The 13,277-nt window shown below is 50.2% G+C and overlaps 1 protein-coding gene across 3 annotated transcripts; it reads left to right on the top strand.

Annotated features, from left to right (window-relative positions):
• The first annotated feature begins 8,846 nt into the window (after positions 1–8,846).
• Positions 8,847–12,742, top strand: MAGIX (MAGI family member, X-linked). Of its 3 annotated transcripts, none has more exons than XM_035725485.1 (6): positions 8,847–9,008; positions 9,824–9,970; positions 10,757–10,839; positions 10,916–11,152; positions 11,261–11,432; positions 12,196–12,742. In XM_035725485.1, exons 1-6 carry the CDS (start codon positions 8,960–8,962, stop codon positions 12,501–12,503), a joined length of 996 nt encoding a protein of 331 aa, XP_035581378.1. In that variant the 5' UTR covers positions 8,847–8,959; the 3' UTR covers positions 12,504–12,742. The 3 variants fall into 3 exon arrangements, with proteins under 3 accessions (XP_035581378.1, XP_035581377.1, XP_035581379.1); XM_035725484.1 differs by having other exon boundaries at positions 12,181–12,742; XM_035725486.1 differs by lacking the exons at positions 8,847–9,008; positions 9,824–9,970 and adding an exon at positions 10,024–10,081 and having other exon boundaries at positions 12,181–12,742.
• Positions 12,743–13,277: the final 535 nt, after the last annotated feature.

Below are 13,277 nucleotides of genomic sequence, written 5' to 3'. Positions count from 1 at the left end.
AGATTTCAAAATTTGACATGCTACAAAGACACGGTAATAAAAAGAGTGTTGGACTGGGCATGGATAATAGACAAACTAATGAGAAATTGGGGTTTTATATAGGTATATATAGGAACTTGATACCTATGGTATACCTTGATAACTTGTAGGTGGCACTACAAATCAAATGGAAAGGATGGTATCTTTGGTATATGGCGGGAAAATCAGCTCACTCTAACCTCAATAGGATACCACCTCCCATCCACTAGAGTGGCTACTATCAGGAAAATGGTAAAGAACAAGTTCCGGTTAGGATTGGGACAAGTTAGAACCCTTGTGCATTTCAGTGGGAATGTAAAATGGTGCAGCCACTGTGGAAAACAGTTTGGGGTTCCTCAAAAAGTTAAATGTAGTCTTTTTTTTTTAAGATTTTATTTATTTATTCATGAGAGACGGGGAGAGAGAGAGGGAGAGAGAGAGATGCAGAGGGAGAAGCAGGCTCCCAAGGAGCAGGGAGCCCGATGTGGGACTCGATCCCAGGACCCTGGGATCATGACCTGAGCCGAAGGCAGACGCTTAACCATCTGAGCCACCCAGGCGCCCAAGTTAAATGTAGTCTTACCATACCATCCAGCAATTCCATGCCTAGATAAATACCCAAGAGAATTGAAAGCAGAGAATCAAACAGTTACTTGTATGCGAATGTTTATAGCCGTACTATTCCCAATAGCCAAAAGATGGAAATAATCCAAATGTACATCAAGGGATGAATGGATAAGCAAAATCTAGTATAAACATACAATATTATTCAGCCTTAAAAAGGATGAAATTCTAGCACATGCTACAACATGAATGAACCTTGTAGACATTATGTTGAGTGAAATAAGTCAATCACAAAAAGGCAAATAGTGTTTGATTCCACTTGTGTGATGTACTTAGCATAGGCCAATTTATAGAAACTGAAAGTAGAATAGAGATTACTAGTAGTTGGGGGGAAGGGGAATAGGGTGTTATTGTTCAATGGGTAGAGAGTTTCTGTATCCATGGATGAAGCAGGACTGAAATATTTTTTTAAGATTTATTTATTTATCTGAGAGAGCACTTGTGAGCAGAGGGAGAAGGAGAGAAAGAATCTCAAGCAGACTCTGCTCTGAGCATGGAGCCCAACTCAGGGCTTAATCCCATTACTCTGAGATCATGACCTGAGCCAAAAATCAAGAGTTGGACACTTGGGTGCCTGGGTGGCTCAGATGGTTAAGCATCTGCCTTCAGCTCAGGTCATGATCCCAGGGTCATGGGATCAAGCCCCACATCGGGCTCCTGGCTCAGCAAGGAGCCTGCTTCTCCTTCTCCCTCTGCCTCTCTCCCTACTCAGGCTCTCTCCTCTCTCTCTCTCTCTCTCTCTCTCTCTCTCGCTGTGTCTCAGATGAATAAATAAAATCTAAAAAAAAAAAGAAGAGTTGGACACTTAACCACCTGAGCCACCCAGGCACGCCAGGACAGAAATATTTAAAGGTGGGGGGGGGGGGCTTTTATTTAAAACTTAGATCCAGGAAGTTGGCAAAGGAGTGAAGCTCAAATCAGTGAATAGGTAGGATTTATGAGCTAGATTAGCCTAAATCAAAGAGTGTGGGGACAAAATGGAGATAATAAGAATACATTAAAAAAAGAATACATTAATGTGGAGATGGTCTTAAATCTCAGAATGTGACAGGGTCAAGAAGGACATTGATTTAAATAATTTTATGGGGTATGGCTATGAGGGAGTTCTACTCAAATCCAGGAATGCAGTGCTAAAACAGGGATTGGCTTAAATCCATGAATGGAGTGAACCTAAGAGAGGGTAATTGGCTTAAATCTATGAATGGGACAGGGTTTAAAAGGATTTTGGCATAAATTCATAAAGGGGATGTCCAAAATGAGATTGGCCCACCACATCTTGTAGTAATCAACATTAATTATGTTGGAGTGGGATTAAGAGGGGATTGGTTTAGATTCATGAATTGGGTGTGGCTATGAGAGGAATGATAATAATAAAAGATTGATTCCTTTCCTGTAAGATGAAGAACAAGAAAAGGATCTTTTATCCAACATTGTATTGGAGGTTATGGCCAATGCAATAAGACAAGAAGAAATAAACAACATACAGGGCGCCTGGGTGGCTCAGTTGGTTAAGCGACTGCCTTCGGCTCAGGTCATGATCCTGGAGTCCTGGGATCAAGTCCCACATCGGGCTCCCTGCTCAGCAGGGAGTCTGCTTCTCCCTCTGACCCAACCCCCTCTCATGTGCTCTCTCTCTCTCAAATAAATAAAATCTTAAAAAAAAAAAGAAATAAACAACATACAGATTGAAAGAAGTAAAACTATCTTTATTTCAGACATGATTATTTATGTAGAAAATCAGGTGGAATCTCCAAAAATCTACCAGTACTAATAAATAAGTTTAGCAAGGTTGCAGAATACAAGATCAATAAACAAAAATCATTTGTATTTCTGGGGCATCCCGGTGGCTCAGTTCGTTAAGCAACCGCCTTTGGCTCAGGTCATGACCCCAGGATCCTGGGATTGAGTCCCGCATTGGGCTCCCTGCTCAGCGGGGAGTCTGCTTCTCCCTCTGATCCTCCCCCGTCTCATGGTCTTTCTCTCTCGAATAAGTGAATGAAATCTTTTAAAAAAATCATTTGTATTTCTATATAGGCAATAATCTGTTGGAAGTTGAAATAAGAAAATACCATTTACAATACCATCATATATGTAAAGTATTTAGGGATGAAAATGACAAAAAAGTGCAAGACATGTACACTGAAAATTATAAAATGTTTGGAATATTTAATATTACAATATTAGTGAATAAAATTTAAAAAATGCAAAGAACAAAACAACTTTGAATACTAAGGCACCCCTACATTGGATATAAATTTTATACACACAAAAATAATTTTGAAACATACTTCTTTACATAAAATGGTTTTTATTTTTATTTTTATTTTTTATTTTTATTATTTTTAAAAGATTTTGTTTATTTATTTGACAGAGAGAAATACACAGCGAGAGAGAGAACACAAGCAGGGGGAGTGGGAGAGGGAGAAGCAGGCTCTCCACAGAGCGGGGAACCCGACGCAGGGCTCGATCCCAGGACCCTGGGATCATGACCTGAGCCAAAGGCAGACGCCCAACGACTGAGCCACCCAGGCGCCACCATAAAATGGTTTTTAAAAATGGTTTCATTTGAGGGCACCTGGGTGGCTCAGTTGTTTAAGTGTCTGCCTTGAGCTCAGGTCATGATCCCAGGGTCCTGGGGTTGAGCCCTGTGTCTGGGCTCCCTGATCAGTGGGGAATCTGTTTCTCCCTCTCCCTCTGCCCCTCCCCCTGACCCATGCTCATGCACGTGCTCTCTCTCTCTCTCTCAAATAAAATCTTAAAAAACAAAATGGTTTCATTCAAAATAGATCATAGACTTAAATGTAAAACCTAAACCTATACAATTTCTAGAAGTAAGAATAAGAGAAAAACTTTGTGACCTTGGGTTAGGGAAAGATTGTGTAGACAGGATATCAAAAGGAAAATCCATAAAGGAACCAATGGATTAATTGGACTTCACCAAAATTCAAAACTTCTGCTTTTCTTTTTTTAAAGATTTTATTTATGTATTTGACAGAGAGATTGAGAGAGAGACAGATGACAAGCAGGGAGAGTGGCAGGCAGAGGGAGACGGAGAGGGAGAAGTAGGCTCCCCACTGAGCAGGAGCCGGATGTGGGGCTCGATCCCAGGACCCTGGTTATCATGAACTGAGCTGAAAGCAGACACTTAACCGACTGAGTCACCCAGGTGCCCCAAACTTCTGCTTTTCAAAAGACAATGCAAATCACTCTTCTTAAGAAGAATTGTAGGGCGCCTGGGTGGCTCAGTTGGTTAAGCAACTGCCTTCGGCTCGGGTCATGATCCTGGAGTCCCGGGATCAAGTCCCACATCGGGCTCCCTGCTCGGCAGGGAGTCTGCTTCTCCCTCGGACCCTCCCCCCTCTCATGCTCTCTATCTCATTCTCTCTCTCAAATAAATAAATAAAATATTTAAAAAAAAAAGAAGAATTGTATCCATAATATACACATAATGCCCCAAATTTAATAATAATACAACCCCATATAAATAGGCAAAATATTTGAATACATGCTTTATCAAAGAACATATATAGATGGCAAATAATTGTGTTGACAATGTTCAATTATTATTAGTCTTTAGGGTAAGCAAGTGAAAATCATGATGAAGAACCACTGTACACATATCAGAATGGCTAAAAGTAAAAAGTCTGACAATACCAACTGTTGGAGAAGATATGGAGGAAATGGAATTCTCAGAGACTGCTGATAGAAATGTAAAATGATAGAGCATCTTTAGAAAACAGTTTGGTGGTATCTTAAATTAAACGAATATATGATCCAGGCATTCCACTCCTGGGTATTTACCTAAAAGAAATGAAAGAATGTATCTACACAAAGACTTGTATATGAATGTTCATAGCAGCTTTATTTGTTGTCTTAGTCATCTCAGGCTGCCATAACATAATACTATAGAAGGTGGCTTAAACAACAGATATTTATTTCTCAAAGTTCTGGAGGCTGTGAAGTCCAAGATCAAGGTACTAGCCAATTTAGTTCCTGGTAAAAGCTCTCTTCCTGGCTTGTAAATGTCCACCTTCTATGTGTATCTTCACATGGAGGGAGGGAAAGAGAAGGAGGCTCTCTCTGTCTTTTTATAAGGCCTCAATCCTATGGGTTTAGAATCTCACTGTTATGACATCATTTAACCTTAATTACCTCCTAAAGACTATCTATTGGGGGTTAAGGCTTCAACATATGAATTTTGGGGCAATACAATCCAGCCCATAGTATTCATTAATAGCCAAAAACTGAAAACAACCCAAATATCCATCAACAGGTGAGTGGATCAACAAACTGAAATACTCATGCAGTGGAATACTACTCTGCAATAAAATGGAATGAAAAATTTGGATGGATCTGTTAAAATGAAAATCAAACGGAGACCAACCTAAAAAATTTCCTGAGGAAACAAAACCAGTTTGGACATTTAAACAAAGTGCTTTTTTTTTTTTAAAAAAGGTTTTATTTATTTATTTGAGAGAGAGCACGAAAGGGGAGAGGGTCAGAGGGGAGAGGGTCAGAGGGAGAAGCAGACTCCCTGCTGAGCAGGGAGCCTGATGTGGGACTTGATCCTAAGACTCCAGCATCATGACCTGAGCCGAAGGCAGTCACTTAACCAACTAAGCCACCCAGGCGCCCCCTAAACAGAGTTCATTTTTTTCCTAAAGATTTTATTTATTCATTCATGAGAGACAGAAGGAGAGAGAGAGAGAGAGAAGCAGAGGGAGAAGCAGGCTCCCAAGGAGCAGGGAGCCCAATGCAGGACTCGATCCCAGGACCCTGGGATCACAACCTGAGCCGAAGGCAGACATTTAACCATCTGAGCCACCCAGGCGCCCCAGAGTTTAATTTAGCTTATTTTGCAAGGCTAACTTGACCTGGGTCATTTCTTGCTTAGGTTTCTGGAAATCATAAACAAAACTTAAACTGTTTCCCAAGGTAGATATGAAGTTACCACTGACCAATTCTCTATCATTGAAGAAAATTCTAATATTATAACCAATCGTTGTGAAGAATAAACAGTCACCGCTTTCTCACTGTATAAACTGCTTTATAACAATATACCCCTGAGCTTCATCCCATGTTTTGGTTTGAGTGCTCCTAGTTTGCAAACTATTTTCTTGTTATGTGCACAATAAAATTTACTAATTGCTACTTTGGCGATTGATTGGTTTTACTTCTGTTATTTCTGAACTTTTAGCAGATCTCAAAATAACCATGCTTAGTGAAAGAAGCCAGACCTGCTCCCCAAAAAGAGTACATACTGTATGATTCCATTTATATAGAAATCTAGATTTCACTTATATGTGGGATCTAAAAAACAAAACAAATGGACAAACATAAAAAGCAGAAACAGAACCATAAATACAGAGAACCAACTGGTGGTTGCCTGAGAGGAAGGGGTGGGGGGGGATAGGCAAAATGGGTGAAGGGAAGTGGGAGGTATAGGCTTCCAGTTATGGAACAAAGTCATGGTGTGAAAGGTATAGCAGTCCGTGGTACTGTAATATGTTGTATGCTGACGGGTGGTACCTATACTTGTGGGGAGGAATCACTATGTTGTGTGCCTGGAACTAATGTAACATTTTGTGTCAAATTCAATTTTATTTATTTATTTAAAGATTTTATTTATGTATTTGACAGAGAGGGAGAGAGAGGGAGAGAGAGAGCACAAGCAGAGGGAGAGAAAAAAGTAGACTCCCCGCTGAGCAGGGAGCCCTATGTAGGACTCTATCCCAGGACCCTGGGATCATGACCTGAGCCAAAGGCAGACGCTTAATCCTCGCAGCCACCCAGGCGCCCCTCAACTTCAATTTTAAACATCTAGAAAAATGCAAACTAATGTGACAGAATAAAATTGGCTGGCGAGAGCACGGCACAGGAAAGAGGAATTACGCAGCAGGAAGATAACTTTTGGCAGCGAGGACTATGTTTCCTATCTTGATTGTAATGATAGTCTCACAGATATAAACAGAGCTAAAAACCTATCAGATTTTGTCAAACCTCAATCCGCTAAAAAAAAAAAGGCTTGATTAAATTTGTAAGAATTGGGTAGGGCTATGAGAAGAATTGACTTAAATCCATGAATGAGGTGAGGTAAAAGGGGGCAATAGGTTTATATTTATGAATGGACAAGGCTAAGGCATTGGTTTAAACTCACAATGGAGTGGGACTGAGAGAGGGTTTGGTTCCCTTCACTCTGGCATAAGATTAAAGATAGGGCACCTGGCTCAGATGGTTAAGCGTCTGCCTTCGGCTCAGGTCATGATCCCAGGGTCCTGGGATTGAGTCCCGCATCGGGCTCCCTGCTGGGCGGGGAGCCTGCTTCTCCCTCTGCCTCTGCCTCTCTCTCTCTCTCTCTGACTCTCATGAATAAATAAATAAAAAAAATATTAAAAAAAAGATTAAAGATAAACACCAGGGCTACTAACCACATAGCTTGGCTGGCCCCAATGCAGGTGATTTGGAAGCTTTATTCCTAAATTCTTGACAATTTTACTATGCACACCTCATTACCATCACTTCCTACAGGGGTACACTGAGGCTCCAGATAAAGTGGTGGCTAGGGTTCCACCTCCTGTAACAAGGGTTGGCCTTCTGTCTGGACCTCCCCCACCCCTAACCCTACCAACAGCCTCAGTGACCTAAGAACTGTTGCTTCAACCCAATCCCTGCTCCTGTCCCCAGATTTGTGGACCTGCTGGCTTCAGCTCTCAGTGAACCTCCACCCACCATCCAGGGTCCCCACTACAATTCATCCCTGAGGCCTCCTTGGACACCTCATTCTTTCCATAGTCCACCAAGACTGAGCATCTCTCAGTCTGGAAGCTATTCCCCATTTCTAGACCTTGGAACCCTCATCCTCTTGGCAAGTTCCCTGACCCATTTCCAAAGCATTGAGGCTGCCAATGTCTGGAAGCCTCCTCTCACCAACCCCTATCCTGACCTTTCAACAGTGCACAGAACCTGCAAAACCTTCCATCCACCGACCTACAGAGGCTCAAACTCCCTTTCCCCAGAATGTAATTACCCCTGTATCCCAATCACCAGTTCTCAGAGCCATGAGCCCCAGATTGGAAACTATGCTACGATCTTCAGTGCTAGAAGGCTCAAGCTAGAACAGGGAAAGGCAGTGATGAGCTCCAGTGTATTCCGCGCCCCGCCCCCCCCCGCCCCCGCAAGACAAGGTCAGGTCAGAGGCGGGAGGGCCAAGAGATTGCAGGAGGAAGGGAAGCAGGGACCATTCCCCCCCCCTCACTTAGAACAACACCCAACCCCTGAAAGGTGGACGAGAGAGGCTGCCCGGCCCCCCAGAATGGACGTCAGGACACAGTGCGTCCACAGTGAAAGTGTCCACAGTGTCCATAGTGAAACAGTCACAGCCCCAGTGATTGTTGGGGGTAAGCCGCCTGAGGCCCCTGCTGTCGTTGGCTGGCTGCGGGGTCCCGGACAGGTAGGTGTCCGAGCCCCTGTGGCCCCAGTTTCTTCCTCCACAAAGTGGTGGTCACAGGCTGTCTCTCACCGCACCCCATTCCTCCTTCCACTACAGTAGCATTGTGCCCAAGGGCTCCCCCCTCGGGACCTCTGTCTCCAGGCCACCCCCCACTTTTAGTACCTAAGAGGGGCCTCATTTCTCCCCTCTCATTGGCTGGCGACCCCTCCCACCCAGGGGCCTTGAAAGCCTCCTCAAGTGCAGGCCCCTACCGCCCCTCCACTCTCCAGGGCACCTGCCCTTCCCGGCTTTTGGAGTCCCCCAGCCCTATCCTGCTCAGGGCCCCAAACCTTCCCATGGCCCCCAAGGCTCCAAGCACCCCCCACCCCGCCCGCAGCCGCCCAGCCCGACAGACTCTTCCATTTCCCAAGTAGAAAACAGTCTCTGCAAATTTACTGAGTGCCCGCCCTACTATGAGCAAAGCTCCGTTACAGGCCGCAGAATTCCCTGGTAAACGTGGGCTCCACTTCTGCACCCCCGTTCTTAGTTGTCAGAGCTCGGGCGGGGCCCTTAACTTCTCTGGGCCTCGACTTCCCCTTCTCGCTCGTGGACTAACAACCCCTCCTGGGTGGAAAAAGGAGCCCAGCCCAGGCTCCGGGGCTAACAGAGGCGGCGCCTGAGGCAGAGCGAGGCCAAGCGCTCGCGCTGGCTCCCACAGCCAGGCCTCCTTGCCGGCGGCCAGGTAGGTCAGCGCGCGGGTCGGGGCTCCGGGCACGGGACCGGCCGGCCGCAGCCGCATCCAGGCCCGGGCGGGTCGCCAGGTGAGCGCGCCCAGGAGCTCCAAACGCGTCGCTGGCGGCCTTGCGTCCACCGGGCGGACTTCGGGTCATGCAGCCGCGCGCGGGGGGCGCCACGGACCCTAGGGGGAGCAGAGGAGGTACGGGGGAGGGGGGACTGGGCGCGTCCCTGCCACCCCTCGCCCCGTCTGTCTGCTCCTCACCTTTTCCTTCCGACAGGTGGTAAACAAAGCAGCCCTGGCGCCCAAGTGGCGGGCGGGCGCCGGGCGGCCGGCGTTGGGCTCGAGGTCCCCGATCCGCACCCGCACCCGCACCCGCACCCGCACCGTGGGGCTGCGCACCAGACCCGGAGGCTCTCAGGAGTCTCCGGGGAGATGTGCCACAGGGCTCTGCCCGGGGTCACTGGGGACACCTGTGGGCACTCAGGGTCTGTAGTGAATTGCGGGGGGGTGGGTGGCGGTTAGGCGGGGGGCCTCTGGGTACAAATGGAGGGGCAACTGTAGCTCCGTGGGCCATCAAGGTTGCCTAGGATATCTGGAAGGGGAATCGGGGTTGCCGGCGCCACAGCGGGGGCAGACCGTCCTCTGTCGGGACATCTGGGGGGATCGGGGTCCCTCTCGCTACTGTGCGGGAAGAGTTTGGAATCTGGGGTTATGAAGGGGCAGTCGGAGACCTCCAGAGATAGTTCCAGGGTGTTGGGAAGTGTCCAGGAATATTTCGGTCAGATAGCTCTCTCCAGGGATATCGTGGGCGCAGGCGGGGGTCCACGGGCATACCCGCGATGGTCGGGGGTCGCGGGAGTTGAGAGGGGCAGTGGGAGACCTCCGAAACTATCGAGAGAGTGGTCGGGGGGGCGCCGAAGATCTTGAGGGGCATTGTAGGTTTCGGACGTCGGGGAGCGTGGGGGTTCGCCGAGGCTCGGGCGGGTGCTGACCTGTTCTTTCCACCCGCGCAGGCCGGGGCCTTCCCCAGCGGGCGGGCCCCAGAGCCCGGCAGCTCCTGGCGCGGCTGGACGCGCGCCCCCTGGCGGCCCGAGCTGCGGCCGACGTGGCGGCGCTGGTACGCAGGACGGGCGCCACATTGCGCCTGCGCCCCAACGCGGGTGCGTGTCGGGGGCGGAGCGGGGCCTCCCGGGGGGTGCGGTCTGAGTGGAGCCGGATTCCGAAGTGGAGGACCCGGGATTGTTAGTTACTCCCCTGGGTGGGGCTAATGGGTGCGACTGGCGGCGGGGCGGGGCTTGGAGGGAGCTTCGAGGGGCGGAGCCTTGGCGTTATCCTAGACTATTCCTCCAGGAGGTGACCCTGGGAAAGTTACTGCGGTGGGTGAATGTTCCATGGCTAGTTGTGGGTGCAGGGCTGGATGGTTATCCCTGGCGCTGGGGCTTCGCAAGGCATTTCTGAGGAGGTGGGGCCTGGAGAGTGTTGGGGGCGTGCAGTTGGCTGAGGGGCGGGCCTGGAAAAAAAAAAATCCACCCTAGGGGGTGGAGCCTACAAACGCCAGGGGGAGGGATCGAAATGTCAGGAACGGGTTGAAGTTTATAGGCCAATTAGAGGGCGGAGCCTGAAAAGTTCCGGAGCCCAATCGCGGATTTGCACCCCGCCCCCGCAGTGGGGGGCCTAAAGATGTAATATAAGGAGAGGGATCTTCGCGTTCTTAGAGGACTATAGGATGGTCTGGAGGTGTATTCAAATAGCTGGGCCCAGGATTATTACTTAAAAGTCGGGCTCAGGTCAGTTATTCATGTGGGCTGAGCCCAGTTAAATGGGTGGATGTGTCAGTCTGCATTCTAGAGTCAAGGAAATGAGGTGAGGCTAGAATGTTAAATCAGGGGGCAGGTCCTAGGTGGTTTCCATAGAGTACCCCTCTGACTGTCTTTTTCATCTTCCAGCCGTTAGTGTGCTGGATTCTGCGGACATAGAGGTTACAGACAGTCGCCTGCCTAATCCCACTTTCGTGGAACACCGGCCACAGGTACCAACTCGCCCTTTTATTGGATGCCACCTTCTTTGAGACTGGCAATGTATGTACGCTTGTGTTTTTACTCCAGCATCATCGGTCAGAGACCTTGGGTACAGGTCCTGCGCCGCCCCAAGTGACCCAGGCTAAGGCACGTTCTGCTTCGAAGCCGCTCCAGACCTCTGGACGGTTCTGCGTGGAACTGGTTCGCGGTTCCACGGGCTTTGGCTTCACATTAAGCGGAGGCCGAGATTCAGCAGGGGATGCTCCTCTGGCAGTGCGCGGGCTGCTGGAAAACGGGCCAGCACAGCGCTCTGGTCGCTTGCAGGTGAGGTATAAGACGCTGTCCATTCAACAGTGCTAGCCCAATCCTCGCCCTTTGTCGGGGTGCTCTCTATCTGCTTTCTACAATACCCCTCTCTTTGCACTCTTGTAGGCTGGGGACCTCGTGCTCCACATCAATGGAGAGTCAACTCAGGGCCTCACCCATGCCCAGGTGGTGGAGCGCGTTCGCACGGGCGGCCCCCGTCTGCGCCTCGTACTAAGCAGGCCTCTTGAAACCCACCCCGGCCAACCTGAAGGGATGGGAGGGCCCCAGAAAGGAGATGGTGGGTTTCCCGAGGGACAGGGTTCAGAGAGCCGTGAGGGGAAGGAGAGGGTTGCAAAGTGGAGAGGCTGGGGTCCAGGGTGGGAGGGGTTGGTGGTCTCAGTGGGGAGGTCAGAGTTTAGCGTCTCTGAGGGGTCATGGTAGTCTCAAAAGCAGGATCGGGAAGGGCAGGGTCCCAGGATAGGAATAAAAGTAGATTTTAGAGGGGAGGCTTTTGAGGTACTGGGAGAAGAGAAGGGGAAAGAGGTCTGGGGTAAAAGCAGGTGTTTAGAAGGAAGAGTTGTGGTCCTCGCATGAGAAGGCAGAGTGGGTCTCAGCAGGGAGAGGATGGGATGGGGATCCAGAGGGTGCCGGGGGGGGGGGATCTAGTTCCAAAGCTGAGGGGTCCATATGAAAAGGGTTGGGAGTGGAGGCAGATAGTCCGGGGTCCTAGATGGGAGGGGTTTAGCATCTGGAGGTCAAGGTCAGGGTTTGATTTCCTTTGGGATTGTGGTAAATTATTTTGGGGGGGTATGTTCTGGATCCAGATGTGGGGGGAGGTCTCAGGAAAAGCGTGTGTGTTTGTGTGTGTGTGAGGGGGGAGTCTTGAGGGGTGGTAACGGTTCCTGAATGGTTTGTCCAGGCCTCAAAGGGAGATTTCTCTAAGGAGTGGGGTCTCTATCTCCTGTAGCCCCTGGAGTCTCCCCGCTGCCCTCAGCCCGGGGGCTCGGCTTTCCATTCCCCACCCTATCGCCCAGTCTAACCCGCAGGTCTCCCATCCCCAGATCGCAGCCCAGATCCTGGTGGACCAGAGGTGATGAGGTCTCGCAGCGTCAGTGCTTCCCCACTTCAGCACCCTCCATCCGGTACAGCGGCCCGAATCCCCGGCAGCCCAGAGCCTAGCCCAGAGCCGCTGGCCGACTGCCCCGCGGTTTCTCCTCCTGAGCGCCGCACAGAGGACCCTGACGACCGAACCCCGGGTTCCCCGGGACCCTGGCTGGTGCCGAGTGAGGAACGGCTTTCGCGGGCCCTAGGGATCCCAGGGGCCGCGCAGCTTGCTCTTGAGATGGCAGCCGGGAGGCGGAGGCACTGAGCAGGTATGGGACGGTCCGATGCTCACTTGGTACTGCCCAGCCTGGATCTGGTGTGCTCCGCCGACCGCACACTAGCATCCCTGGGAGAGCTTCCACTTGGTCCTGCCCCACCCCCACTCCTGCTGCGCCGCGGACCAGCCCGCGCTCCCCCCGCGGTGTCAGTGGTACAGCCCTCCGGACGGGCCAGCCCTGCGCTTCTGGTTTTGAGTGGGGGAGGTAATAAAATGGTTTGACCCAGTCTTGACTTGCCAGGTGCTCTAGGCCGGGTGGGGCTCCTGAGTTCATCCCGCAAAGGAGGGGGTGGGTCGATCTGGTTTCAAGGAGGGCCTCTTGTAACCATTGACAAGCTTACTTTGTGCTGTGGGCCTCTAAGCAGGGTCCGCTTGTGCCGATCCTCAGCCTGGCGTGCTTTCTCCCCACTCCGTTTTTCTTCTCCAACTCCTGCTTCTCTCCGCGTTCATTCATTTCACTTTTGGGGAGGTGTGAGGGGCTCACGGATAATCTTTGCTCCCGGCGTGGGGAATGCAGAGGTGGGCCGTTGTAGCGGGAGTGCACCTGAATACCCACAGCCCCATGCAGGAATCGTCCAGAACCTCAGCTGATGGCCCGATAGCAAGGCTAGAACCAGGGTGGCTTCCTTCACCAGGAGCCTGTGGTCTCTCATTTCCGGCCTTAGTCGGCCAGCTTTCACTGGCACGTAGACTGCCACCCTTAGGGCATGGGCTGGGGCCCTGGAGCCCCCTTTGGGGCGGAGCCGGCAAGGTGTGAGTCAG

This window comes from Zalophus californianus, chromosome X (assembly GCF_009762305.2).
Source record: "Zalophus californianus isolate mZalCal1 chromosome X, mZalCal1.pri.v2, whole genome shotgun sequence".
NCBI lineage: Eukaryota > Metazoa > Chordata > Mammalia > Carnivora > Otariidae > Zalophus > Zalophus californianus.
Note: the sequence above shows the minus strand (reverse complement) of the source record. Positions and strands in the feature narration are given on the sequence as shown.